The sequence below is a fragment of the Lobosporangium transversale genome (genome assembly GCF_002105155.1).
Source record: "Lobosporangium transversale strain NRRL 3116 chromosome Unknown BCR41scaffold_67, whole genome shotgun sequence".
Taxonomy (NCBI): Eukaryota; Fungi; Mortierellomycota; class Mortierellomycetes; order Mortierellales; family Mortierellaceae; genus Lobosporangium; species Lobosporangium transversale.
In genome coordinates this window covers 132,413-155,186 of record NW_019029045.1, presented here as the reverse complement: position 1 = coordinate 155,186, position 22,774 = coordinate 132,413, and the positions used below count along the sequence as shown (strand labels likewise).

General features: G+C 40.4%; 8 protein-coding genes across 8 annotated transcripts; 3 read left to right on the top strand and 5 right to left on the bottom strand.

The window, feature by feature from the left end:
• Positions 1–152: 152 nt before the first annotated feature.
• On the bottom strand, positions 153–1,595 carry BCR41DRAFT_375446 (hypothetical protein; the record flags this gene model as incomplete). The annotated part of the gene is made up of 5 exons (XM_022026949.1): positions 153–251; positions 401–481; positions 600–809; positions 935–1,176; positions 1,268–1,595. 5 exons carry the CDS (start codon positions 1,593–1,595, stop codon positions 153–155), a joined length of 960 nt encoding a protein of 319 aa, XP_021875909.1.
• A 1,587-nt stretch (positions 1,596–3,182) lies between these two features.
• On the bottom strand, positions 3,183–4,012 carry BCR41DRAFT_363939 (LITAF-like zinc ribbon domain-domain-containing protein). Its single transcript, XM_022025972.1, has 2 exons — positions 3,505–4,012; positions 3,183–3,383 (listed from the first exon to the last, which is right to left on the bottom strand). The coding sequence occupies exons 1-2, from the start codon at positions 3,968–3,970 to the stop codon at positions 3,199–3,201; spliced, it is 651 nt and encodes a 216-aa protein (XP_021875908.1). The 5' UTR covers positions 3,971–4,012; the 3' UTR covers positions 3,183–3,198.
• Positions 4,013–5,372: 1,360 nt separating this feature from the next.
• BCR41DRAFT_329130 (Calreticulin family-domain-containing protein) lies at positions 5,373–7,690 on the top strand. Its single transcript, XM_022021721.1, has 4 exons — positions 5,373–5,549; positions 5,655–5,917; positions 6,103–6,375; positions 6,493–7,690. Exons 1-4 carry the CDS (start codon positions 5,421–5,423, stop codon positions 7,574–7,576), a joined length of 1,749 nt encoding a protein of 582 aa, XP_021875907.1. The 5' UTR covers positions 5,373–5,420; the 3' UTR covers positions 7,577–7,690.
• A 66-nt stretch (positions 7,691–7,756) lies between these two features.
• On the bottom strand, positions 7,757–10,352 carry BCR41DRAFT_426449 (hypothetical protein). The gene is made up of 3 exons (XM_022030733.1): positions 9,969–10,352; positions 8,068–9,669; positions 7,757–7,954 (listed from the first exon to the last, which is right to left on the bottom strand). Exons 1-3 carry the CDS (start codon positions 10,324–10,326, stop codon positions 7,779–7,781), a joined length of 2,136 nt encoding a protein of 711 aa, XP_021875906.1. The 5' UTR covers positions 10,327–10,352; the 3' UTR covers positions 7,757–7,778.
• Positions 10,353–15,231: 4,879 nt separating this feature from the next.
• BCR41DRAFT_216413 (hypothetical protein) lies at positions 15,232–16,754 on the top strand. Its single transcript, XM_022019986.1, has one exon. The coding sequence runs from the start codon at positions 15,515–15,517 to the stop codon at positions 16,577–16,579; it is 1,065 nt and encodes a 354-aa protein (XP_021875905.1). The 5' UTR covers positions 15,232–15,514; the 3' UTR covers positions 16,580–16,754.
• Positions 16,755–18,588: 1,834 nt separating this feature from the next.
• On the top strand, positions 18,589–20,022 carry BCR41DRAFT_401739 (hypothetical protein; the record flags this gene model as incomplete). Its single annotated transcript, XM_022029245.1, has 5 exons — positions 18,589–18,962; positions 19,101–19,239; positions 19,384–19,476; positions 19,621–19,761; positions 19,903–20,022. The coding sequence occupies 5 exons, from the start codon at positions 18,589–18,591 to the stop codon at positions 20,020–20,022; spliced, it is 867 nt and encodes a 288-aa protein (XP_021875904.1).
• A 233-nt stretch (positions 20,023–20,255) lies between these two features.
• On the bottom strand, positions 20,256–21,559 carry BCR41DRAFT_363932 (hypothetical protein). The gene has a single exon (XM_022025971.1). It carries the CDS (start codon positions 21,392–21,394, stop codon positions 20,309–20,311), a length of 1,086 nt encoding a protein of 361 aa, XP_021875903.1. The 5' UTR covers positions 21,395–21,559; the 3' UTR covers positions 20,256–20,308.
• On the bottom strand, positions 21,483–22,410 carry BCR41DRAFT_216369 (hypothetical protein). The gene is made up of 3 exons (XM_022019985.1): positions 21,941–22,410; positions 21,703–21,781; positions 21,483–21,561 (listed from the first exon to the last, which is right to left on the bottom strand). Exons 1-2 carry the CDS (start codon positions 22,364–22,366, stop codon positions 21,713–21,715), a joined length of 495 nt encoding a protein of 164 aa, XP_021875902.1. The 5' UTR covers positions 22,367–22,410; the 3' UTR covers positions 21,483–21,561; positions 21,703–21,712.
• Positions 22,411–22,774: the final 364 nt, after the last annotated feature.

Genomic DNA, 22,774 nt, shown 5'->3' with positions numbered 1-22,774 from the left:
CGTGAATCTTCCTCTTCTTCATCCTTATATAATCCATCTTCATCACTGTACAGTATACACGAACAGCCCCAAGCTCAACATCAGCAACAGCAACAGCAACAACAGTCTAAACCCCTCAAAAGATCTCCAGCTCTCGTTGCCGCAGCACATGCTCATGCCTCTGCAATTGCTGCCAACAGAAAACGAACTGCTGCAGGCAGCAGTGCATTACCAATACCAACAAGGACTACAGCTTCATCATCATCTTTGTCCTTTAAATAAGAAAATAATAGTAATGATAACAATAATGATAGTAATAGACGACCGCTGTACAATATTAGTCTAATTATTTTATTATTTTTTTGTCTCTTGTCTACAGTTAGCTATATTGGACTTGGTCAATGATTTCCCAGTATTTTACATTAAAAAAATCGGTTGTAGAAATGGCCATCTGGAATTCTGACTGCAAGACTTTATCCTTGACCTTCTTGTACATCTCACGCTATAAAACAATATAAAGTGTAATAATAAAGGCAGAAAATGAGCTTTTTTTTTTTTTTTTTTTTTTTTTTGAAAAAGAAAAGATAAAAAAAAAAAAAAGGGGGGGGGGAGAAACTTACCAATGGATATGCGATCATGCCAACAACTGACATGAAACATAAAGCTTTTGTCCAGTTGCTTCTCATTAAATTCGCGAGTGGTGAGGAGGAATGGACTACAACACGGTTATTCATTATGGGGTATGAGATCTCGATTGTATATCGGTAGTTGATGGATCGAATCGCTTGGGTGATTGTCCTTGTCAAATGTTCGTAATCCCAAATGACTTTCTAAAAATTTGGTCCGCAGGTCGAAGTAAGAATATAAGGCTCTTATCAGGACGGATGTCTCTTTTTTCTCTTTTTTTTTTTTTTTTTTTTTTTTTTTTTTCCTGCAGTCAGCTATCTTTTTTTACCTTTTCCATATGTAATTCCTTAAAAGGATTCTCTTCTTCAACGTGTTCCTCCATGACATCGCGAAGTGTCGGTTGTATCCCAGTCTTGGGATCCGGTAGTGTCATGAGGGTACCAGTGGGTAAAATATAAGGTGTTAAATCAAAATCTATCTTGAAGTCAGTCACCTTATGCTTTTGATGAATAACTTTTGTTGTTCCATCTGCCATTCGTTCTTCTGACGAGCGCTTCTCCACATGGGAACCTACAAGGGTACAAAACATTAGTGTAAGCTTTTTTTTTTTGTTTTGTTTTTTTTTTTTCTTTAAAAAAAAAAAAAAAAAGGATAAACTTACCGGTTATCAAGATATGCATAGATGGGCGATCATTGTGTGCAACAAAAAACCTATAAAGTTGATACGGATCATCAAATATAGGGTCGACTGTTTCTACTCCGCGTTTGGATCGGGTATAAGTTGCTATGGAGATATCCTGAGATGATATCAAACCCGCAGTAGAGGTTGCTTCATTTAGTAAAGGTATAGATGCAGGCGGACGGAAAAAAGGAAAGTGAGACTCTAAATCATCGTCTGCTGCTGCTGTAGAAGTTCGAGCATCTATTGTAGGAGCTGACATTGATCCTATCCCTCCCTCCATTGCTGCTGCTGCTGCAGTAGTTGCCATAGAAGTCCTATCCAAGGTTTCTATTGCATTAGCTGCTGTTGATAGTGATGTTGTTGTTATGGGTATTTGAGGTGCGGAGGGAGTGACTACAGGTGCTGAAATAGATGCTGGTGGTGGTTGTAGTACAGGGTGTAGCCTTTCTTTTTCCGAATGTGATGTGGAGTCTGACCATGGCCCGCTTCGGGGCTGTGACTCCAGCGAATCACCCTCTGATGCCGTTGCTATTGGTACGCTCAACGGCGATGCAGTTGATATCGATGGTGATGCTGATGATGCTGATGGCTCTGATGGTAGTACTGGTGGTACTAGTGGTGCTGGCGGTGCTAGTGGCGCTAATGGAGGACGAGGAGGTCGTTCCATAAATGGAAACATAGAAGTTGGTGTCTGATAAGCTGACTCATGCTGGAGATTTAATCCAAAACTTCCAGATATACCTCCATTAAATGGTACTCCCGGTCCATGAGGCATATTTAGATGTGAGGGCGGTCGTCCAAACATCCCTAGCCCATCAAATGGAGGTTGGCCCGGAGGATACGGGGGTGCATAGTAGTAAGGAAAAGAAGGAGGTCCTGGGAATGAAGCTTGCTTTGAGGGGATGCCTCCTGAACTAGGATCCGATGAAATTGGCTCAGTTTGAGCTTCAGGTGACGGTACTGCTACCCCATCTGGCATTCGAGGATGATCAGGTCGGTTATATTGTGGGTGTAAGTGGTGGCGCTGATGAGGATGTCCATAGTGAAGCCCATATGGCCTATGGTGTTGATGCAGAGGACGTTGATGCCCAACATCCCTGAAAGCGTTGTGATGGTGGCGGCGATGATGATGGGGATCACCATGGTTGTTGGCGCCGCTACTATTGCTATTACCAACGCCCATTGGACTTGGGTTGGAGGAAGATGCAGCGGGTTGAATGAATGGTCGATGTAGGTGGGTGTCCGGTATCTGGTCTCGATTTAGAGGTGTGGTTTCAACCACGCCATCATCTACATCATGCCTCTCGTCATCACTATTTTGGATCTCACCATTGATATTAAATGACTGGGAAGCAACACCTCCACTACTACTGCTGCTAGATCTGATATCCCGCTGATGGGCTGCGGTGGCGGTGACAGGCAAATCATCGTTCGCGATATGACCAATAGCCTCTTCGTATGAAGGAGGAAAAGCCTCGCCGAGTCCTTGCGCAAGGTCTTCGGTCTGGTCGCTGTGTTGGTCTTGACTCATATGTTGATTGATTGCTTGTTTTTTAAGCACAGATGCAATTGTTAAGACGAAATGAAGTGGAATGAATGAGAAGAAAAATAAAAAATAAAAGAGCAATGTTTGCGTGTGCCAAGATTTGTTTCCCCCCTCTCCCAGAGTGAAGTTTCATTGGCGGGGCCAATATCTACTGCGAACGAATGTAACAGCCGTTGGAAAACATTTTCTTTCAAAATACCCCTCACATTAGGATCGGAGCCATGCAACACCAATTAGCAACAATCAAAAAGGTCGTTATAAGCAGGCTTTCATTTATTTTATTTTTTTAAAGTAATAACGACAACTATGATACATATAAAAAACTGAAGTCTTTTTTTTTTTTTTTTTTTTTTTTTCCGGCATTTTAACCTCGTCGAACTGGAAAGGTCTTCTCCTTAAGTCGTGAGTACAGACCAATATCCTCATGACAATTGGGGCAAGAATGCATCATGTCCTTCATCGAGGTTATACATAGAGGCAAGAGGCAGCATCCACATGATGTGACGCCAGCGAGCAGAAGACCAAGGATACCAAGATACGTGCAAGAACCTAATAGTATTTGTTATGGATAAATACAAGATAGATATAAGCAAATTAGAAACGCTATCATTGAAGGAATAAAATTAAAGCATGTAGAAAAGAAGAAAAAAAATCCAGTGATGCTGCTTACCACTTTCGGGAGCTGTCTCAGTCAAGACCAAGTGATGACAATGCTGACAAACAACAACACCAGGCTGAGACTTTAGGTCCTCAATCCTACCCGGAGATTTCATCAAGATCAATGGTGAGCCCATACTATGAGCTTGTTGTCCCTGGTGTTGGTGTGGTGGAGCAGGAGCATAGAAAGGAGTCATTGGTGGTGGAGGTTTTGAGGTATCATTAAGCTTGGGATATGTCGGTTGATAAGGGTGCTGAGGTACAGGACTATGGAGCTGAGGATAAAGATTGTTGGGAACGGTAGACGATCCAGGCGCGGAGGGAACATTGTTTGGCTGAATAAATGGTGAGGACGGTGCTGTAGAAGGTGTGTATGGAGGAGGCTGGAAGCCTTGAGTGAGTAGACTATTGTCCTGCAGTTGGTTGCGTTCTTCCTCTTCTGAAGGAATGGGAGCGTAATGACCTTTCTTGTCAGACATGTTTATTCTAGTTGAAGTAGGAATTAAGAATGAAGAAGTATGTTTGGTGGTGATGACCTTTTTATATGATGCAAGTCTTGGCACTGACCAAGAGTCGAAAACTGGACCGTGGCTTTGCAAGCCCTTCATTTCCAAAATTGGAAAATTTGGACTCTTGGCGGAATCTGCGGAGTACAAATCTTATTTATCATCCTGTCTCTGTTTAATCTACTGCACTGGTGATCGATCATCCACACTTGAAAGCCAACAACTGAAGCAGAGTGTGATGCTAAGTGAAAGAGCGACTCAGCCACACATAAAATATACACCCTTTAAGTACCGTAGCTACGCACGTCCCTTTATTCCTTGGCCTCTTTTCTCCACACCTGTCCTGTCACTGACGTTTGAGATAGACAATTAACTAAGCTTGCGGAAACTATTCTCTCGACATTTTCCTGAGGGCACAAATCAGTTGGAAGAGGCTCAATTCCATTGACACTGGCCATATATAATGTACTTGTATATGCTGCGAAGAGACATTCAACTAGTCTTCGGCTTGCGGTTACCTCAGGTACAGGGCCATCTAGAATTAGGACCATATAACAAGCCCACCAGCGGCGATGAAAGGCCGCTTTTAGAACGTATTCAACAGACCATCAGCATGGTCTCGGCTCCTGTACCGACTGCTTCAGAGACATCATCTACTTTGCCTCGCTTTAGAATCCCATAGACCCAACTTAGGAGGGCCCATTTAGCTTTTTCAGAGTTTCTGTCGGAGATATAAATTTCTCATTTCTAGAAAGGCTCAAGGTTGGCGGCATACAATTTGACTTCGCTATCATTGAAGGCTTCGATCTACGGTGATGAATCAGCACTAGTATTGAAGCAGCTTTAATGTAAAACGGAGCCTACAACGATCGAGGAGCTCGGTGGAGCAGCAGAAATTAGCAGCGTTGTTTACGAGACATGTCATATTGAAGATTGGCTGCTTTTTTTTGCCAATAAGCTGTTTAGAGACATAAATCAAATCAATTCTGATTGTTCGAAAAGCAAGATTATCATGATCATAACCTGAACAGATAAACAAAGCAATGAATTGTTTTATTAAAGACATGTTAATTATTCTGTTGGTGATGAGAGATGAAGACTAAGTGATTGGTACGCATAAGACTAAAACCTTGGAATATGAAAGCGATAAAAATTCTAGTTATGATAGTTATGAAAAAGAAGATAAAAATATTAATAATGCGAGTATAGGTGTCGCGTCGCGTCGCAGTCGAGTTATCTATCCTCCACGTGATGGTATCCAGTACCCATGCATGGATCACGAGGATGGCCACGCCTGCAGGAACGGTGGAAGGCGTGGAAAAAAGAGAGCTTTGAGGACCAAAGTTAATTCCAGAAGATGAATATCTCTCCTCATCTCATCTTCAACTTATTCATTTATAACCACATTCATTCATCACATCCGATGACACGCCAACTGACTTTGGGCCTTGTTGGGCTCATTGCACTGTCCTCAGCTGTGAGCATGGTGCATGCGACAAAAGAGGCGACCCCTGACAGCGCCATTGACGATGTGGAGATTCCAACCTTCAAGGTAGTTATTTCATTATTATTTTATTTAATATAAATAACATTGTTCGGACAGTAGAGCATTAGAACGGATCCAAAATGTTTACCAACAACTGTATTTCGATCATAGTCCACCAAAATCGAAGCGCCATTTCTAGAGCAATTTACCTACGGTTGGCCCCAAAACTGGCACACGAGCAATGCAACCAAGGAGTCCTCTGATAACGGCGAAATCTTTAGCTATGTTGGGCAATGGTCCGTCGAAGCACCTCATGTGTTTTCTGGAATGAAAGACGATCTGGGATTGGTCGCCAAGACACCTGCTGCTCATCATGCTGTCTCTGCTTCGATCTCTAAACCGATCGACAACACAGAAAAAACTCTCGTAGTGCAGTAAGTGCAAATTGGATCATACTTGCTTTTTCCTTCTCCCTCTTTTTTTTTTTTTTTTTTTTTTACTTTTTAACAGGTACATGTCAATATTCACACATCACTCTCTCGAAGCATGGATTAATGCTGAATCTACTAAGCACTAAATGCTAACGATGTCTTTTTTTTTTCTTTTTTCTTTTTTTCAGGTATGAGGTCAAGGCTCAAAACGACCTCGTCTGCGGTGGTGCTTATATGAAGCTTTTGACAGATTCAAATGATGGCATCAAGTTTAAAGAATTCTCCAATGAAACGCCTTACACCATTATGTTCGGCCCTGATAAATGTGGTACAACCGACAAAGTGCATTTTATCTTTCGTCACAAGAACCCAATCACAGGCGTCTATGAAGAAAAGCATTTAGAATCTGCTCCGCAATCAAAAGTGGGTCGGATCACGAGTCTCTACACGTTGGTCGTTAGGTATGTTTCTAGTAAACAATAGATACTTAAAAAGAAAGCAAAAGCTTTAGAAACCTCTAACAGAGAAGTTTAATTTGAAAAAAAAAAAAAAAAATATATATATATATATATATATAGGCCTGATCAAACATTTGAAATCAAGATTAACAACCAGGTTATGTCGTCAGGTTCTCTGTTGGAGGATTTCAAGCCTCCGGTGAACCCTCCTAAGATTATTGACGACCCCAAGGACAGTAAACCTACAGACTGGGTCGATGAAGCCAAAATTCCTGACCCTAATGCACGTAAGCCAGATGATTGGGATGAGAACGCTCCTCCTAAAATCCCTGATGAAAAGGCTACAAAGCCTGATGATTGGCTTGAAAGCGAGGAAACCGAGATCCCCGACCCAGAAGCTGTCAAGCCAGAGGATTGGGACGATGATGAGGATGGTGATTGGGTCGCACCTTTGATCTCCAACCCAAAATGTCAAGGTCGAGGTTGTGGTCCATGGATTCGTCCTCTGATCTCTAACCCGAACTATAAAGGCAAATGGTCGCCACCAATGATCGATAATCCAGCCTATAAGGGTGTTTGGGCACCTCGCAAGATCCCCAATCCCAACTTCTTTGAGGACCTGCAACCTTCCAGATTTGAGAAGATTGGTGCTGTCGGATTTGAGATCTGGACAATTCAAAATGACTTGTTGTTTGATAATATCTATATTGGACATTCAGTAAAGGATGCGGAAACCCTAGCAGCGGAAACATGGGAGGTCAAGTATGCTGTGGAGAAGCAATTGGAGGAACTGGCCAACCCAACAAAAAAGAATGAAGATTCAAAGGAAAAGAGCAAGGATAAAGAGCTAACTTTAGAAGAGAATCCGGTCGCTTTTATTTTGCAAGATCTGCGCGAGTTCTTCGCGATGCTGCGAAAAGATCCTTCGAACGCGGTCAACACTAATCCCTTGTCGGTCTTTGTACTGTCAGGCATCGTTGGTGTCGGGTTTGGGTTAATGTTGATTATTCTCGGTCTGAAGAGCGGTGTTTCCAACGAGTCAGCGACTGCCCAAACCAAGAAATCGGATATGCCTACTGCAGACGATAAGAAGCAGGGAGGGGAAGACGAAGATGCAAGTGCAAGTGGCTCAGCAATTAGCGCTAACACCACAGATGAACAGCCTGTGCGCCGGAGGACCAATGTAGCAGGAGATGCTGAATAAGAGTAGTATTATGCTGCTTATAAAAAAAAAAGAACCCGTGATCCGCATTCTTCCTTTTCTTTTTCTTTATTCACTCACAGTAAATGTAAAAAAAATAAATTAATAAAAAATGGCTTTATTATATTGTCGGACGCCAAAAAAAAAAAAAAAAAAAAAAAAAAAACTTTTATTTTTTGTTTTGCTTTGATTTGTTCTTGTAGGCTCAGACTCGAAGTAGATTGGAGGAATTTGCAATTTTTTCTTGTCGTTGATGGATAGCTTCGAATGCTAGTGGAAGGAATTCGTCGCCATCGAAAGAAAAAGCAGCTACAGGATGGTATTCTGTAGCCATGGGCGTGTCTGTGCCACCTGGCAAAGGATGCACAATCTGGAAATCAACTGTGTCACCATAAAATAAAATATAAACTTTAGAGCATGCACAGACATGTTTCTCATAGGCCTTCTCTTTTGTGCACAGACTGCCTGAGACAGATTTTTTTTTTTGTACTTACGCCGAATTTCCACATCCTCGGCTTGTTTGTCTTTTTCACCACTGGTTCGAACCTTGAGCACAATTATCAGTTGATGTGTGATATCATAGTATTTGGACCGAAGACTTTGTGTCAATAGCGATCGCTGCTGCTGTTGTTGCTGCTGCCGGAACTCCGCAGTCGTCGTTGGGGACTTTGGCATCTTGGGTGATTTGGGCAATTGGAACGAGGATCTGTGGGACTTGTTGCTACTTGGCCCTTTAGGCATCAGTAATGACATGGTTGGGGACCTTGGTCGATGACCATTGTCATGACCATTTCCACCATCACAATCATAGCCGTGTTTATTACTGTTATTACTCTTGGATATCCAGGGCCACAAAGGAGACAAGGATCCGTTTGGAGGATGAAGGCCTGATTGGCTATTGTCGTTGTTGTTCTCACTAGTATTACTGTTGCTACTACTGCTGCTATTACGACGTCCAGAATCAAGCATGCTTGTGGGCATCTTGATGTTCACAGTTCGAGTCCACCCGTTTCGACTCTGAGGCCAACTACCCACACAGGTGTTTGGAACAAAGAGATCTACTCGCTCCCTCACTACTTTATCCTTCATGGTTGAGGAATTGGCCGAGCGAGCATGCCTGGTCTCCAAAACTCCAAAGTGAGCATCCATGATTACAACTTCTTGGCCCGAAAACATGGTCCCTTCCATAAAAGGATGCACAGTTATGGTCACAGGTACTGTCTGACCAAAATGTAAAGTCTCCGAGGGAATAGCCACTTCGATAGGAACTAGTTTCTTGGGACTCAGGATGGTTGTGAAATGAGAATGAGGTGTAGGTACAAGACCTAAACCGCCGACATTGATACTATGACCACCTGCACTTAAACCAGGATGCACAGGGCTGAGACAAGGGCTCAGCCGTGGGCTGATGTTTGGATTGAAATATGAGGATGGATTGTTGAATGAGGAGCGCGAAAGAGCTCGTGAGTGTAAAGTGTTGGTAGAACAAGGATGGATGTAGCTAAGGCTTTTTGGGCTGCCGCTACTACTACCGGAGAAGCTGACGCTACTTGCAGCGCTGGTGGTGGAAGTTCTGTGGCTGTTGATGGAGCTGCTGCCATGGAGACTATTGCTGTTGCTGCTGCAGCTGGAGAAACTAGCGCGAGGGGGCATTGGGCCGATGCCAATGCCACCAAAAGCACTAGAGCCTGACATGTCGTAACTAAGGCTGTCATAACTATAGTTCATTACCATAAACTCCTTTGTGGCGGACAAAATGGATGCGGGGCCTTTGTTGCTGCTGCTGTTATTGCTGTTGTTGTAGCTGTTGGAGCTGTAGTTGCTGTGGATGGTTGTGGCGAAACTGGGGGGTTTATTCATTCTTAAGATCTGAGCATGGAAGGAATATTGGACAAAACCCTCAGGATGTTGAGTGCAGGACGAGGGCCAAAAGGGCTCGATCACAGTCACCACTTGATGTGTATATTGTCCTGCAGCAATCGTGTGAGGGCCAGCTTTGACAAGATTGGGAAAAACCCATTGTTTGCGTTGAAGAACCTGCTCTGACTGTGAGACTGCAAAGGCGCCTCCACCTCTTGCAAGGCCTGCTCCGCTCACTGGTATAAAAGAAATGTAAAAGAGAGCAATTATGGTTAATGGTTTTTCTTATAATAAATAAAGGCGAAGCAGAAAACCAAAAGTGACTAAAAAAAAAAAAATATTCGTGAATTGTCAGGGGGGCCTCCTTGTCGAACATCCCTCATTCCTATCCAATTGCAACTTATCTCCATTTCCGTCCCCACCTCCCCTTCCCTTTCTTCCCCATCCCTCCCTCTCCCATCCCACCCCTTCCCTTATGTCCTCATTAGTGGCTTTCCCACTTTTTTTTTTTTTTTTTTTTTTTTTTCTTAGTTACCTGAAACTCTTGACCCGACAATGGCTGTAAACTCGATCTCGACTTCATCTCCTTCACAAGCGGCCTCCAAGTCAAGGGTTACAGTGGCTTGGACAAAACCCGGACACTCTTTGGTGCCAGTGATGAGTACAGGGGATTGTGGATCGTTATTATTTTTATAGGTTTTGTTATTAATAGTATTATTCAGATGGTGGCTCGCGTTATAAGGGTAACGGCCGCCATAGTGTTGGTTATTGAAATCGTTGTCTAATCCTCCTACTCCTCCTGATAATTCGGAAAAAGCTGGTTCAATGTGAATAGTTAATGACTTTCTCTTCTTTTTAGTTGTGCCATCTAACCGAAGGAATTTCTTGAGCATGATTAAGAGTAGGAGGAAAGTGAAAGATGTGAATATGAGGGAGTGATTTTTATAAAGGATGGGAGGGAAGGAGGATGGAAGTGGCAAAAAAAAAAAAAAAAAAAAAAAAAAAAAAAAAAGAAAGAAAGAGAGAGAGAGATGAATGAAAGTAGTATATACAGATCACTGACTGAGTGGTCGAGTGGATTGACTGGTTGGCTGGCTGACAACAGGGGATAGGAAGAGTGTTAAAAGATAAGGTGGTGGGATTGCGGTGGTAGAGTGTGGAGGATGGTAGAGGCAACGTGAAGTTGACCAGAGATGAAGAGGAAGAAGAGGAAGAAAGGAAAGAAAATGACGAGATGAAAAACGAAAAATGTAAGTAGAAAATACAAGGGTTACTGATAACAAAGACAAGGAAGAACAGACTTTTTTTAAAAAATAAAAAATAAAAAATAAAAAATAAAAAATAAAAAATAAAAAATAAAAAATAAAAAGCACTACAGAACGCTTGAGCGGCAAGGGGAGAGAAAAAGTAAAAAGAAAAAGAAAAAAAATAAGGGTTTGATGGGATATTTATACATGCTTCATAGGCCAAAGGACCTCGTCAATGCAATGCAATGCAATGCAATTTATATTGTGTAGTATAGTAAGATAAAAAAAATAACCAGAGCAATTGCTCCCTTTTTTATCCTCTGCAATTGACTCCTTTTTACAACCAACTGCACCTTAAAAAAAAAACAAAAACAAAAACAAAAAAACACAAAAAAAAGGCCCGAGCATGGACGCTGTGCGACCACGTTTGTGTTAAACACAGCGAATGTATGCAGTGTTGTGTGTGATGTGTGTGATGCGGGTTGTAAATCAAAGACAGATCTTGTTCCAGGTACAAAACACTAAAATGTCAATGCACGCGTCATAGCCCCCGCAGTCATGCCCCATTCGAAGGTCCAAGTCCTTTGATTGTCCATCATGTCATTCGTATCCTACATGTACAGTATATACAGTATACATATCATCCTTGTACCGTCTTTATTTTCTTAATGCTCATCAGTCCATGTGGCGACAGAGCCACCTTTCGGTATCCTTGCATGTTCCACTTTTTTTTTTTTTTTTTTTTTTTTTTTTTTCTTTGTATCCGGTGGAATGAGTGGTTATGGACAATTCAATCCATGTGTTTTTTTTTTTTAAAAAAAAAAAAAAAGAAGAAGAAAGCGCTTTTTATTCACAACAAAGAGAGTTGAACAAAGTAAAAAGCATATACATGGACATGTTTTGTGCTCAAGTATCAACAATAGAGTTACTGTCTAGTGTCCATAGCATACAAAGAACAGGGGGAACTATTTGTCTATAACATTCAAAGAACAGGGGGGACAAACAGGTTCATGTATTTTATGCACATACCTTGAAGGCTCTGATGTAAGACCTTGTTTTATGTTTTGACCCCTTGGACATTTGAAAACCCGTTGACCCACTTCTTCCCCTGGCTCTTTCATCTATCCATCCTATTCATCCTATCCGTCTAATCTCTTCATTAATTCTCATGGACCTAGTCTTCCTTGCTATGCATAGATTACGAAACCAAATGTTTGTCTATGCTCCCTTGTCTGTTTTGTATTTTCTGCCTGCGAGGAAGTTACAAAATAAACCAAACCAAACCAAAAAAAAAAAAAAAAAAAAAAAAAAAAAAACGCGCCAATGTTAATCAATCAAAGCAGGATTGAACAAGTTTGATATCCTCCCTAGAAAAAAAAAACCTCGTTTCGTATTAATTCCCTTGAGATTGTAAAGCTCGTCTTAATTATAATAAAAAAGTATTTGAAATATTTTCAAACGGAACTATTTGTGAACAATATGAAAAAAAGTTTAAAGAATGCAAAGGATAAAGAAGTCTGTGCGTGGAAAGATGTAGCTTGAAGGGCCGTTGTGATTGGTTAGCTGGTCTATCCTTCTTCGTCCTTCAAGTTGACCAGCGTCATAACCGTCATCATCACTAGGATGGAAAGATCGATATTCTATTGTTGTAGGCTTTATTCCCCTCTACATCGCCATACTATAATTTGTAGACAATTACCAAGTACATCTATATCTGCTGAGCATAAAAAAAAAAAAAAAAAAAAAAAAAAAAAATGGATACTGAGCCCATGCAACAAAAAAAAAAAAAAAAAAAAAAAAAAAAAGTCGCCGATTTTGTTTTTGTTGCTGGGTTCTTCCGTATCCAAATGAAGATATTCCATGACCTCTTTTATCTTTGCATCTTTGCGCATTGTTTTAATTGCTACTATTACTGGAGAGTCAAAGTTGTTTGCGCTCTGTGACATCGCATGTGATCCGGCAGGAAGGTGATTAAAATAAACGGAGGGGTGAATCTATTTGACAACCCGGGTTGTCACTCTTATTTGACAACCCCCCCCTTAATTATTTTTCTCAATTTTTTTTCTTTGCGTGACAACCCGGGTTGCCAAATAGTAAAATATCTAATTTGACAACCCCAAGCTCACTGTTATTTGACAACCCTTTTTTTATTGGCAAGATTATTATGTGAAAATCGTTTCTATTGCTATCCCTCAGCAACACGAAATCCCTCCAGCAATCTAAAAGCTTCCTTCAAATAACAAACTTTTTTTTTTGGTTACGAGGTGTTGTTTTTATTACAACTGATTTCTAAAACAAGGGTTTGCTTTATAGAAAATGTGCCTATACGGGTAACATGCACTAAGCATACATAAATTCGGAGTGGTTATGCGACGCTTGATGGCGCATGCGTAAGACGCGGAAAGGAAAAAAAGAGAGACAGAAGAAGCTATAACCACAGTCATGATAACGGAGTGTTGCCACCATTTTAGAAATCCAGCTGAGAAAGGCCCTCCATAAGTGCAAGAGGGTGAAGACTTGTCATGTGACAGGTTGAAAAAGACAATTTTTCTTCTTTTTTTGACAACCCGGGTTGTCAAATTACAAAAAAGTGAAAATTGAAGACCTGGGTTGCCAAATAAGCCGGCGTGACTGCTAAATTAGGAGAGTGACAACCCGGGTTGTCAAATAGATTAATTCTAAACGGAGTGTCCGCTGTTGGGCTGTCCCTCCCCACGTGTTCTCCTTTTTTTCTCAATCCGAAAAATTTCTCTATTTGAATGAAGCGAGAATTCGCCCATCCGATATTTGCATTTCTATTGGCTGCAAAATGTCACAGCATTGCAAAGTGGGGGAAAAACACAAAAACCAAAAAGTGTATTTTCTTGCTATCTATCCGGAAGAACTAACTGAAAGAGGGAAGAAAGAGCCAAAGGACCCTTGCATGAAGAAGAAGAGGTGGTCATTTGAACATCTTTCCGACGTCTCTTTCCCTCGTGATGCCTTAATGTAGCTTATTCGAAAGAAATGACAAAGCAATATTCATAAAAAAAGTGGGGTTTCCAGATCAATATCGATCAAAGCTGTGGGAAATCTGTTATTGTCAGTCAAACACCAAAGCGTAGTCAGACCTTTGTTTCTTTTTATTCTTGTAGAATGAGGAAAAAAAAGCCATAAATCAAACATGTGCTTGGTCTACATCCATATCGACAAGTAAGCCCCTTTTTACGTCAACGCCATCAAGACTCCTAAAAAATAGAAAATAGGGTTACGATATGGACTAAAAAAAAAAAAAAAAAAAAGAAAAAACAAGATGATGGAACGAATTCACACAAGATACAAACAAGACTATTGGATGTTCCGATTCGACAGGCTTTTTAGCTCCTTATGTCCCCATTTGTCATAACCTTCCCACGCATCGTTGTAATCGTCAATCTCCTTCTAGTCCATGTATTGCAAAGAAAAAAGAAGAGAGAAAAAAAAAATTTTTTTTTTTGAAGTGATAACATAAAAATATTGAAAGCAAACGCATTTACTTTTTTAATCCCAGCCCTTTGGAGAAACTATAACCGTGCCGCTCTCGGATCAAGTCGTGAAAGAGGCGCCACTTTTTTTTTTTTTTTTTTTTTTTCTTGATTTGCTTGTTTTGCTTGCCAATGATAATGAGTGTTATGTGTTTATAAACAGTTTTGTTTTTCTCTTCTTCCTTTTTTTTTTTGTTCCATCAAACCATTTCTCTCATTTCAAACTGATTCTTTTTTTTTTTTTTTTTTTTTTTGCGTATTCCTGTAGTTACTGCATTTTAAAAGTTATACGTTTGTCCAAAAAAAGAAATTTGCGCACATATTATACCGCAAACCTAAACGACGACATGGAGGTTCAAACTACTACATTGATCATGCCTTCAGCCTCTTCCCCTTCTTCTTCTCCTTCTTCTCCTCCTACTAATTCACATACCAATACTGCTTCCTTATCTTTACACATGTCCTCGCCCACACAGACCGATACCATCACCTCCACTACATGTTCATCAGAGACCCTCAAACAATGGTCGTCATCCTCTCCAGATGTATCCTTGGCGATTACTCCTGAGAATGATCCCAACCCATCTTGGACATTTTATCCTTCTGCAGCAACCTATATCTCTAGTAATACGTCTGCTGCTTCAGATGCAGGCTCAGCTTCACCGCTAGAGCCTACTTTGCCATCTTCACCTTCAAGATCGCCTCGTTCATCTTCACCTCCATTATCTAATAGTAGTGATTCGAATCATACTCAGCTCAATGGAACGTCCCCTTCTGCATCCTCAACACCTACAACACATCATCGAATTCTGGACCATTGCTTTCATTTGTCAATTGAGACCCGTTTGAAACAAGCAGAGGCACAGTATTTAGCCTCGACACAAGAACAAGCAGTTGAAGATCATGGCTCTGAAGGATCTGAAGAACAGCGATCGGTTGGCCAGAGTCAACCAGACGACTGGCGGAGACGACAACAAGTCCTTGTAGATGAAGCTGTAGTTCTGGGTCGAAAAGGGTCAAATGTAGAAGCCATTGTGGATGGTGAGTAACAAAAAAAAAAAAAAAAAAAAAAAAAAAGAGACTTAGTCCAATAGGGTCTCAATGATGCCATTATAGTTTTTACTTTTCACTATTTTTGAGTGCAAAATGTTTCTCCTGGGTGTAACAAATTGTTTTCTATCGGTCTTACGACAATTTCCTTCGGATACAACCCAAAAAAGATTTGACAGCGGGGGGAAGAGGGAACATGTGTGGCTCTCTAAACAGAAGAGCTGGTCACATCCAGCTTTAAAAAAAAAAAAAAAGCAGCAACAACAAACGACGGATCTGACATGTGCTTTCTCTACTTTCTTGGTCCTGTATTAGGTATTCTTATGTCGCATCGATCTAGTGGGCCACTGCAAACACTCCCCAGACATCTGAAGCATCGTTTGCATCTCTGTCAGCTGACATCAATGGTATTTGGGCGCTTTGATGTTGCCTCTTCAACCAACAGCTCAGCCGGACTCAACATTTACTCCGCATTCCACTCAAGACGACACGGAGCATCGCGCGCAGCCATCAAATACCGTTTTTCTCACAGCGAAAGGGGCAAGCAGCTTCAGTCCGCATTCTCCCAGCCTATTCCGACTTCTGCATATTGTCGTCGCCATCATCGCCTGGACTGTAAACGGACATGCTGTGCTCTTGCAAAGTTGCAGCAGGAACAGCAACAAGCACTCGAACTTAAAAAGAAGATGGCCAATAATTACTTTATGAGTAATAGTGTCCGCATGACCAACCATAGCAAACAGGATACTCATAACCATGCACGCGTGACAGGATTGGTGGATGCTATCCCTGCATTCTTGAAGTGTTCAGCAATGAGCTACCGAGACATCGCCAAGGCAATGGTTGACAAGGGGGAGATCAAGGACATGAAGGATATGAAGGTCCTTGGGGGCTGGTACAGATTGCTTTTGGAGATGATGACCCAGGCAGTGATCGAGTCCTATCTGTGCGATGAAGATACTGGATTCGACACCATTTTGGATGTGTTTTCATATGGCGATGATCCCGAGGATACAGAGGCAACCTTAAAGAATTTCACAACTGAAGAAGACATTGTGAATCCATCTACTACACCCTCGTCCCCTTCGTCTTGTCACAGCCCATCAACTCCAGGAGTAGAGGGACTGCATTTCCCAAACATTAGTACATCGATGCCGTCAATTCAAAATCACTATCGTCAACACCCAACGCCACCATTGCATGATGTTACTACACAGGACCGTCAAGACGATATCCTTTTCGCAAAGACACCTGAGTATATGACCTTTAAAATCGCCAAAGACGAGCGTTTACATGAGGTAAAAAAAAAAAAAAAAAAAAAAAAAAAGTTTGTTTGTGCTGATTAATACACATTTGTAATTTACAGCTAAAACTTTTTTTTTATTTTTTCCCTCCTCCTAGTTCTTGACACTGAATGGCACAAATATGGAACAACATTTTGCAGGGCTCGCAAAGAAATATCCATTGATTGTGTTTGAGCGTCAGATGACTCACTTCATAGCACGATCCCAAAAACTGTTAGTTGATCCAAAGCTTTCTCAGGATGCTGGGGAATATCAGCCTATGGAAGTCTTGATTCCACCGACGACGTCAGCTTATGCCGATGGATCGTTGTCGATGCCAGTCAGCGAAGATGAAGATGAAGAGGATGCTAATGAGGACATGGAGAGTGGACGTGTTAAACTAGAGGAGATCAAGGAAGAGGATGAAGGTGAAGACGATGAAACCAAAGCCAAGACTACAACCTTGAGGCAACCTTTATCTGTGGTTGTGACTAAGGAAGAAAAGAAATCAGATGGATTGGACTCCCAGGCTATGGATGAGGATGATAACTCGACAGCTGCTAGAGTTGTGCAAGTGTCCAAGAAGAATAGGCATCATATCTCTACCACTATCACAAACACTCCTGATGATGCTGGACATGTAGCCAAAAAGATCAAAGTTTGAACCAGCTCCAGCCCTCTCATTTTTGTTAATATTTTCGCTTACTCCATCTTGATAGAAAATGGAGAGTTTTTTTTGTTGGTTTTTTTTTTTTTTTTTTTCATTTCTTGCTTGACTAGCTTTGTATTTCATAATCAATATGTATTTTAGATAGATGAATCAATTTTTCGTTTTTTTTTTTGTGAGCGTAGTAATATGACATGAACGTTTAATCATGAACGAACGTTAGTATTTCCATGATTGGTATTGACCGGCGATTACCGTGATGCGGTCGGAAGTCAATTGTGTATCCATGATCCGCAAAGTCATCTGTTTCAACTGTGTTGCACAGCAACCAACTAACCAACCAACCAATCAACCAAAAAAAAAAAAAAAAAAGGATTGGAATGAGCAATGTCATTTATGACAATGAAGATGTCATACAGTTATAAAAATATTGACAAAGAGGAGCTCTCCTCCGTTTTGCTGTCCATAATTAGTTTTTTTATATTGGCCGGAATATGCACGGCGTGAACGCGCTTCTTCCACATTGGTTACTTGCGTACAACATTAGCATTTTCTGTGTTTGTAATCCTGTATTTTTTTTTTTATTTTTTTTTTTTGATCAGGCAACACAAACACACAGATACTGGACACAACACAATGCTTGTCCATGTTTGGTCCATGCAAACATGCAAGGGAGGGAAGGGAAAGATCTGAATGTTTCATAGGTTGTGAAATAACCCGCCTTTTTTTATTTTTTATTTTCGCGCCTAATTGTTCACCTTTGACCTTCATCTTTTCACTTCTCACTCCACTCATTACGATTCCTCCTTCAACGCAATCTCTTTCTCTCTTTTCTCCAGCTTTGTATTCTATCCTGCTCAACAACTCACACTCCTACACTCTTTACTTTCGAGTCTTCCATTTGCAAAAACAAGAACTCGTTCCATCATCTCTTCATTCCTTTTACTTCATTCATTGTTCATCTTGCTATCCGCCTCATTCACTTGCCTCTTTGTTCTCACACATCTCAATTTGTCCCTCCCTATTCCCACTCTAAAGACCATAGCACCATAATATAGCAGCAACCTTTAAAAGCTAAACACAAAGCTACCAAGCATAACAACACATTCTACCTCCACTCCAAACTTGAATCTATCCATATCCATTATCTCGGTATTTGCTTTTTCAAATCTCTGTTCTTGTACCATCATTAATATACCCCTCATTGATACTCTGCGAGATATTCTCTTGATAGTAAATCTAAGTCTCTATAGACTCACGTAGATAGCTTATACCCATAACTTTTTCATACCTCCCAAGACCCTACTCTTCTCTCTCTCTCTCTCTCTCTCATTCATTTTATCTTCTTTCAAAGGAACAACTTTACTCTCTCCCTTACTTGCCAAAAGCAAAAACAAAGCAAAAAATGTCAACCAGTATCGCATCTTCTGCGATGATTTCACCTCAATCTTCTGCGTTACATCAAACCACATCTGCCACGACAACGACAACGGCAACCACAACGAATTCTAATAACGGAGATCACAGCAGTAACAGTAGCAGCAATAGTAATAGCAATGGTAGCAGTAGCGGTGCTCATCCAAACAACTATTTTCAACATTATCCAGTACCAAATTTTCAAGTGCAACAGGATTCAATCCCAAGCTTGGTCTCGAAACGAAGTGCTACATGGCGGTATATGCAACGGGTTCATCAAGGTGGGATGGTCCTCTATAATACAGCCATGTTATCAGAAATGGATTTAAGACGCGGATATGCTGATGAGAAGAATCATAGGAGGTATATTTATAAAAAAAGGAATTGTATTCAAATATTAATGTTTTATCATTCTTTTTTTTTTTTTTTTTTTTTTTTTTTTTGCTAAAGCAACAAACACAAAACACAATACTAATCTGTTCTGTCATGGATAAATATTAGGGCATTACAATACTTTTTACTTGGAACATCTTTAGCAACAGTTCTGGAAATCCCTAATGTAGGCGACTGTCTCAGGGCACTTCAAGTGGTGATTCAAGAATATGAGTATTTCACAGCATCCGAGTCACGGTCAAAAATGGTAAAAAAAAAAAAAAAGCGCAATTTTGGTGGCGTTGGAAGCTTTTTTTTTAAAAAAAAAAAAAAAAAAAAAAAAAAAAAAACTCGTACTTACTTATCTCTGCATATCATATATTTATTATACTCAATATATATATATATAAAGATGTTCCTAAAAGCAACAGGTCGGAAAGTATTATCGGACGTAAAGTCTTTTGAAGAGACAGGCGAGTATTCATTACTAGAAGTCCGTCAACTGGTAAGCATTGCCTGATGAAGCTTAAAGGGGCTTTCTTTTCTTTTCTTCCTTTTTTTGTTTGTGTGAGCAAAAAAAGGGAAAGATGCCCGCTAACAGATTTTTTTTTCTTTTTTTTCAACCCCTAAATGCATATAATGGCCACAGCCGTTCAGTCTAGACTATGTAATAACATTCGCGTCGCTGTGTGATATGATCGCGCAAGTCTATGAGAAACTAGGCACAGAAGATCGTCCCTGGACATTGACAAATGCTGAAATCTTTCAAAAAATTGATAACCGCTTCAAGGTAAAAAAAAAAGAGAGAGAAAGGTGGTAACTTTCAAGACTTTCATCAACAATCAGGTTTTTTTTTTTTTCTTTTTTCTTTTTTACTAACCTCAACTTCTTCTCACCTGCTATTTTTTTTTTTTTTTTTTTATTTTTTTAGAAAATATTGACGGTTGTATCAAAGGAACTAGAAACGATGGCCAAGGAGATTATGGTGGGTGAGTTGAACGCAATGGATCCACTTGGCACATCAACCAATGATCATGACTGGGATCTTTGAACGAAGATAAAATAAAATAAAATAACTTTTATCCACATCAAGTTTATCTGAACAAGTTGTTGAATAAAATCAAAATGATAATGGAAAAGTAGATGAGATGATCAGCCTTATACATGAACAGTTTTTTTTTTTTTTTTTTTTTTTTTTTTTTTCTAAAACAGTGGAAGGATTTATATGATCTAATCTAGTTGATTTTATTCTATGTTTTTTTTTTTTTTTTTTTTTTTTTTTTGGTTTTCGAATGTCTTTTCTTTTCTCCTTCACTACTTCAATGATGTGCCTGGTGCTATGGCTTTGGGGAGGGCGAATGAGCCAAGATAGGAGATGCAAAAGGGTTATGGGTAGGTGCTGGTATAGTGGTTGTACTTATGTCATTACTAGATGAAGAAGGTGCGAGAGCATTATTCACAGGCGTTGTTGTTGCTGTTGTTGTTGTTGTTGCATTTGGTGCTACAGATGAAGTTGAAGTGGGTGGCGCAATATATCCAGCTACTTCTGTCCCTGCTTCCGCTCCTGCTCCTCTTGTTCCAGACCCTGAAGTAGACGTAGCAGCATTAAAAGGGTGAAGTTGTCCTAACGAAGAGTTCAAGAACCCTCCAAGGCTGCTCGTCTCAGAGTAGACTACGTTGGGAGAAGTTTGAATCGGTATAGATCGATGGTCAAAATAAACAGGTTGAACAGCAATGGTACCATCGGGTAGTTGCTGCATCAGATATTGCGCGCCGCCAGATGTCTCTTCAGGTGGCATACTATATTGAAGATGATCGTCCTGTGCTCCTCCCGTACCCGATGTTGGAGCTTCGATCCCAGAAAGATCATTGTGTCCCATTCCTGGTGCATTGGCAGCCGAGGTGCTGTTACGGCCACGACTACCTCCAATACTACCGCCGTTTAATCGTCTCGTGGATGTAGAATGAGGTGAGGCTCCATAGAGGTTTTTATTGCGGTGAGTCTTATGTCGTCGATGACTAGCACTGCTGCCACTAACACTGTTTCTGTTACCGTTACCATGGCCTTCACCATCGTAGCCCAGGGACGCCATATATGCCTGTTTTTCCATTTCAGCTTCCCGGATCGCAATCCTCTTTTGTCGTCTCTTATAAATGAATAAGCCCAATAGAGATCCAATGACAGCTAGGACTGCTGCAACTATACCGACAATAGCCCCAGTTGATAATCCACGGCCATCCGTTTTGTTCCCATTGGGTCCAGCTTCATGGTGAGGTTTCGAGATCGGGGTCGTATCCTCTTTAGGCGAATAGGTCGTCATCCAAAGGGATTGGACTATATCAAAGACCTGGGTGTCTTTGACATATGCAATATTAGGCCCCTCACCATTGGGAGGACTGGACTGACCTCCGTAGACGATCATGTTGGCACCGACAATGTTGCAGGTGTGATCGTATCGAGGTGCGATGTTGTTCACTGGTATGATTTGTTGCCAGGTGAACGTGTCCAGGTCAAGAGACCAGATATCGGATAAAGTTGTCTTTGAGTTGGCGTCGCGTCCTCCAAAGATGATTACTTTATTCCTGTCGGCTGTCATATTAAAAAAAAAAAAAAAAAAAAAAAAAAAAAAGAAGAAAAGAAAAGAAAAGAAAAGAAATGGTTTTCATTAATAACGCGTTCTTATCACTTTACAATATAGACGTGTTTTTTTCTATTATTTCATTTTTTTACCAATGCATTTTCAGTCATTTTCTTTACTTAGAACACTACAATGCGCATCTCGTCCACTCGGAACTGAGCCGAGCGTTAGCTAACAAAGAGATAAAGAAGAAAAAGAAAAAAAAAAAATAGGAAAAAGATTGTTTAGAAGTTACGGTTTTATTTTCATGGTATTTTTTTTTTTTTTTTTTTTTTAGTGGTGTGTTTTGTTTATGTAAATATAAATATTTATATTTATTTATTTTTTTACCTGAGATCCAATGGTAGGCGGTGAAGTCGAGATATTAATCCAGGGTATGTTTTGAAAGCTCTGGTAACTTCGTGGCCCATTTCCGGATGTGATTCCTCCAAAAATATAGATGCGATTTCCAAAGAGATGAGCAGTGCTTGAGCTGTACTTGTTCATGGTGATGGTTGACTTGGGTCCATCAGTAGTACTTGGAAGGACAACAGGGATGTTGGCATTCCAGGCCCCGTTCAGGAATCTGTCAATCTCGTTGGTATCAATAGTATCAGCGATCCTACCCCCTATATACCAGATGGCTCCCGTTTTGGGATCCGTTAAGAATTGAGCCTCTTTCCGGCGTGTCCATGTAATAGCTTGTCTAATTATACATATCAAATGTATATAAATATATCCATATATTAATACACACATATTTTTATTCGCATTCATATTTATGGCTAGCACGTTGGTATTATAAGCGGGAATATTTGAACGCTGGTATTTTTTTTTTTTTTTTTTTTTTTTGAAACAACATTCGATAGAGCGAGTAAGATTGACAAGAAAAAAAAAAAAAAAAAAAAAAAAAAAGTATGGTAGAACTGACAAAGGAACATCTTTTTTTCAAAGACGTTAGATAATGCAACCTTTATAGAACATATTTTATTTTTAAAAAGAAAAAAGGGATAGACATAATCATGTTGCGGGATTAAAAAAATAATAATAATAATAATAATCGTCCAACCGTTGTGCACTTGCTCGAGGGATTCTGTCTGCATGGGACTCGTATTTTCTCCGAGTGAGGAACTCGATAGTAACTTTAAAATGAGTGCAGTAACGAGAAGAAGAACAGGTACCATT

Excerpts from the sequence above, each read along its gene's own strand:
- BCR41DRAFT_363939 (XM_022025972.1), bottom strand. The coding sequence starts at position 3,970 with ATGTCTGACAAGAAAGGTCATTACGCTCCCATTCCTTCAGAAGAGGAA. Across the intron at positions 3,384-3,504 it reads TGAGACAGCTCCCGAAAGTG|GTTCTTGCACGTATCTTGGT; the intron begins GTAAGCAGCATC and ends AAATACTATTAG.
- BCR41DRAFT_329130 (XM_022021721.1), top strand. The coding sequence starts at position 5,421 with ATGACACGCCAACTGACTTTGGGCCTTGTTGGGCTCATTGCACTGTCC. Across the intron at positions 5,918-6,102 it reads GAAAAAACTCTCGTAGTGCA|GTATGAGGTCAAGGCTCAAA; the intron begins GTAAGTGCAAAT and ends TCTTTTTTTCAG. Across the intron at positions 6,376-6,492 it reads CTCTACACGTTGGTCGTTAG|GCCTGATCAAACATTTGAAA; the intron begins GTATGTTTCTAG and ends ATATATATATAG.
- BCR41DRAFT_426449 (XM_022030733.1), bottom strand. The coding sequence starts at position 10,326 with ATGCTCAAGAAATTCCTTCGGTTAGATGGCACAACTAAAAAGAAGAGA. Across the intron at positions 9,670-9,968 it reads TGTCGGGTCAAGAGTTTCAG|TGAGCGGAGCAGGCCTTGCA; the intron begins GTAACTAAGAAA and ends CTTTTATACCAG. Across the intron at positions 7,955-8,067 it reads CGAGGATGTGGAAATTCGGC|TTGATTTCCAGATTGTGCAT; the intron begins GTAAGTACAAAA and ends ATGGTGACACAG.
- BCR41DRAFT_216413 (XM_022019986.1), top strand. The coding sequence starts at position 15,515 with ATGTGCTTTCTCTACTTTCTTGGTCCTGTATTAGGTATTCTTATGTCG.
- BCR41DRAFT_363932 (XM_022025971.1), bottom strand. The coding sequence starts at position 21,394 with ATGATCGTCTACGGAGGTCAGTCCAGTCCTCCCAATGGTGAGGGGCCT.
- BCR41DRAFT_216369 (XM_022019985.1), bottom strand. The coding sequence starts at position 22,366 with ATGAATGCGAATAAAAATATGTGTGTATTAATATATGGATATATTTAT. Across the intron at positions 21,782-21,940 it reads CGCCTACCATTGGATCTCAG|CTAACGCTCGGCTCAGTTCC; the intron begins GTAAAAAAATAA and ends TCTCTTTGTTAG.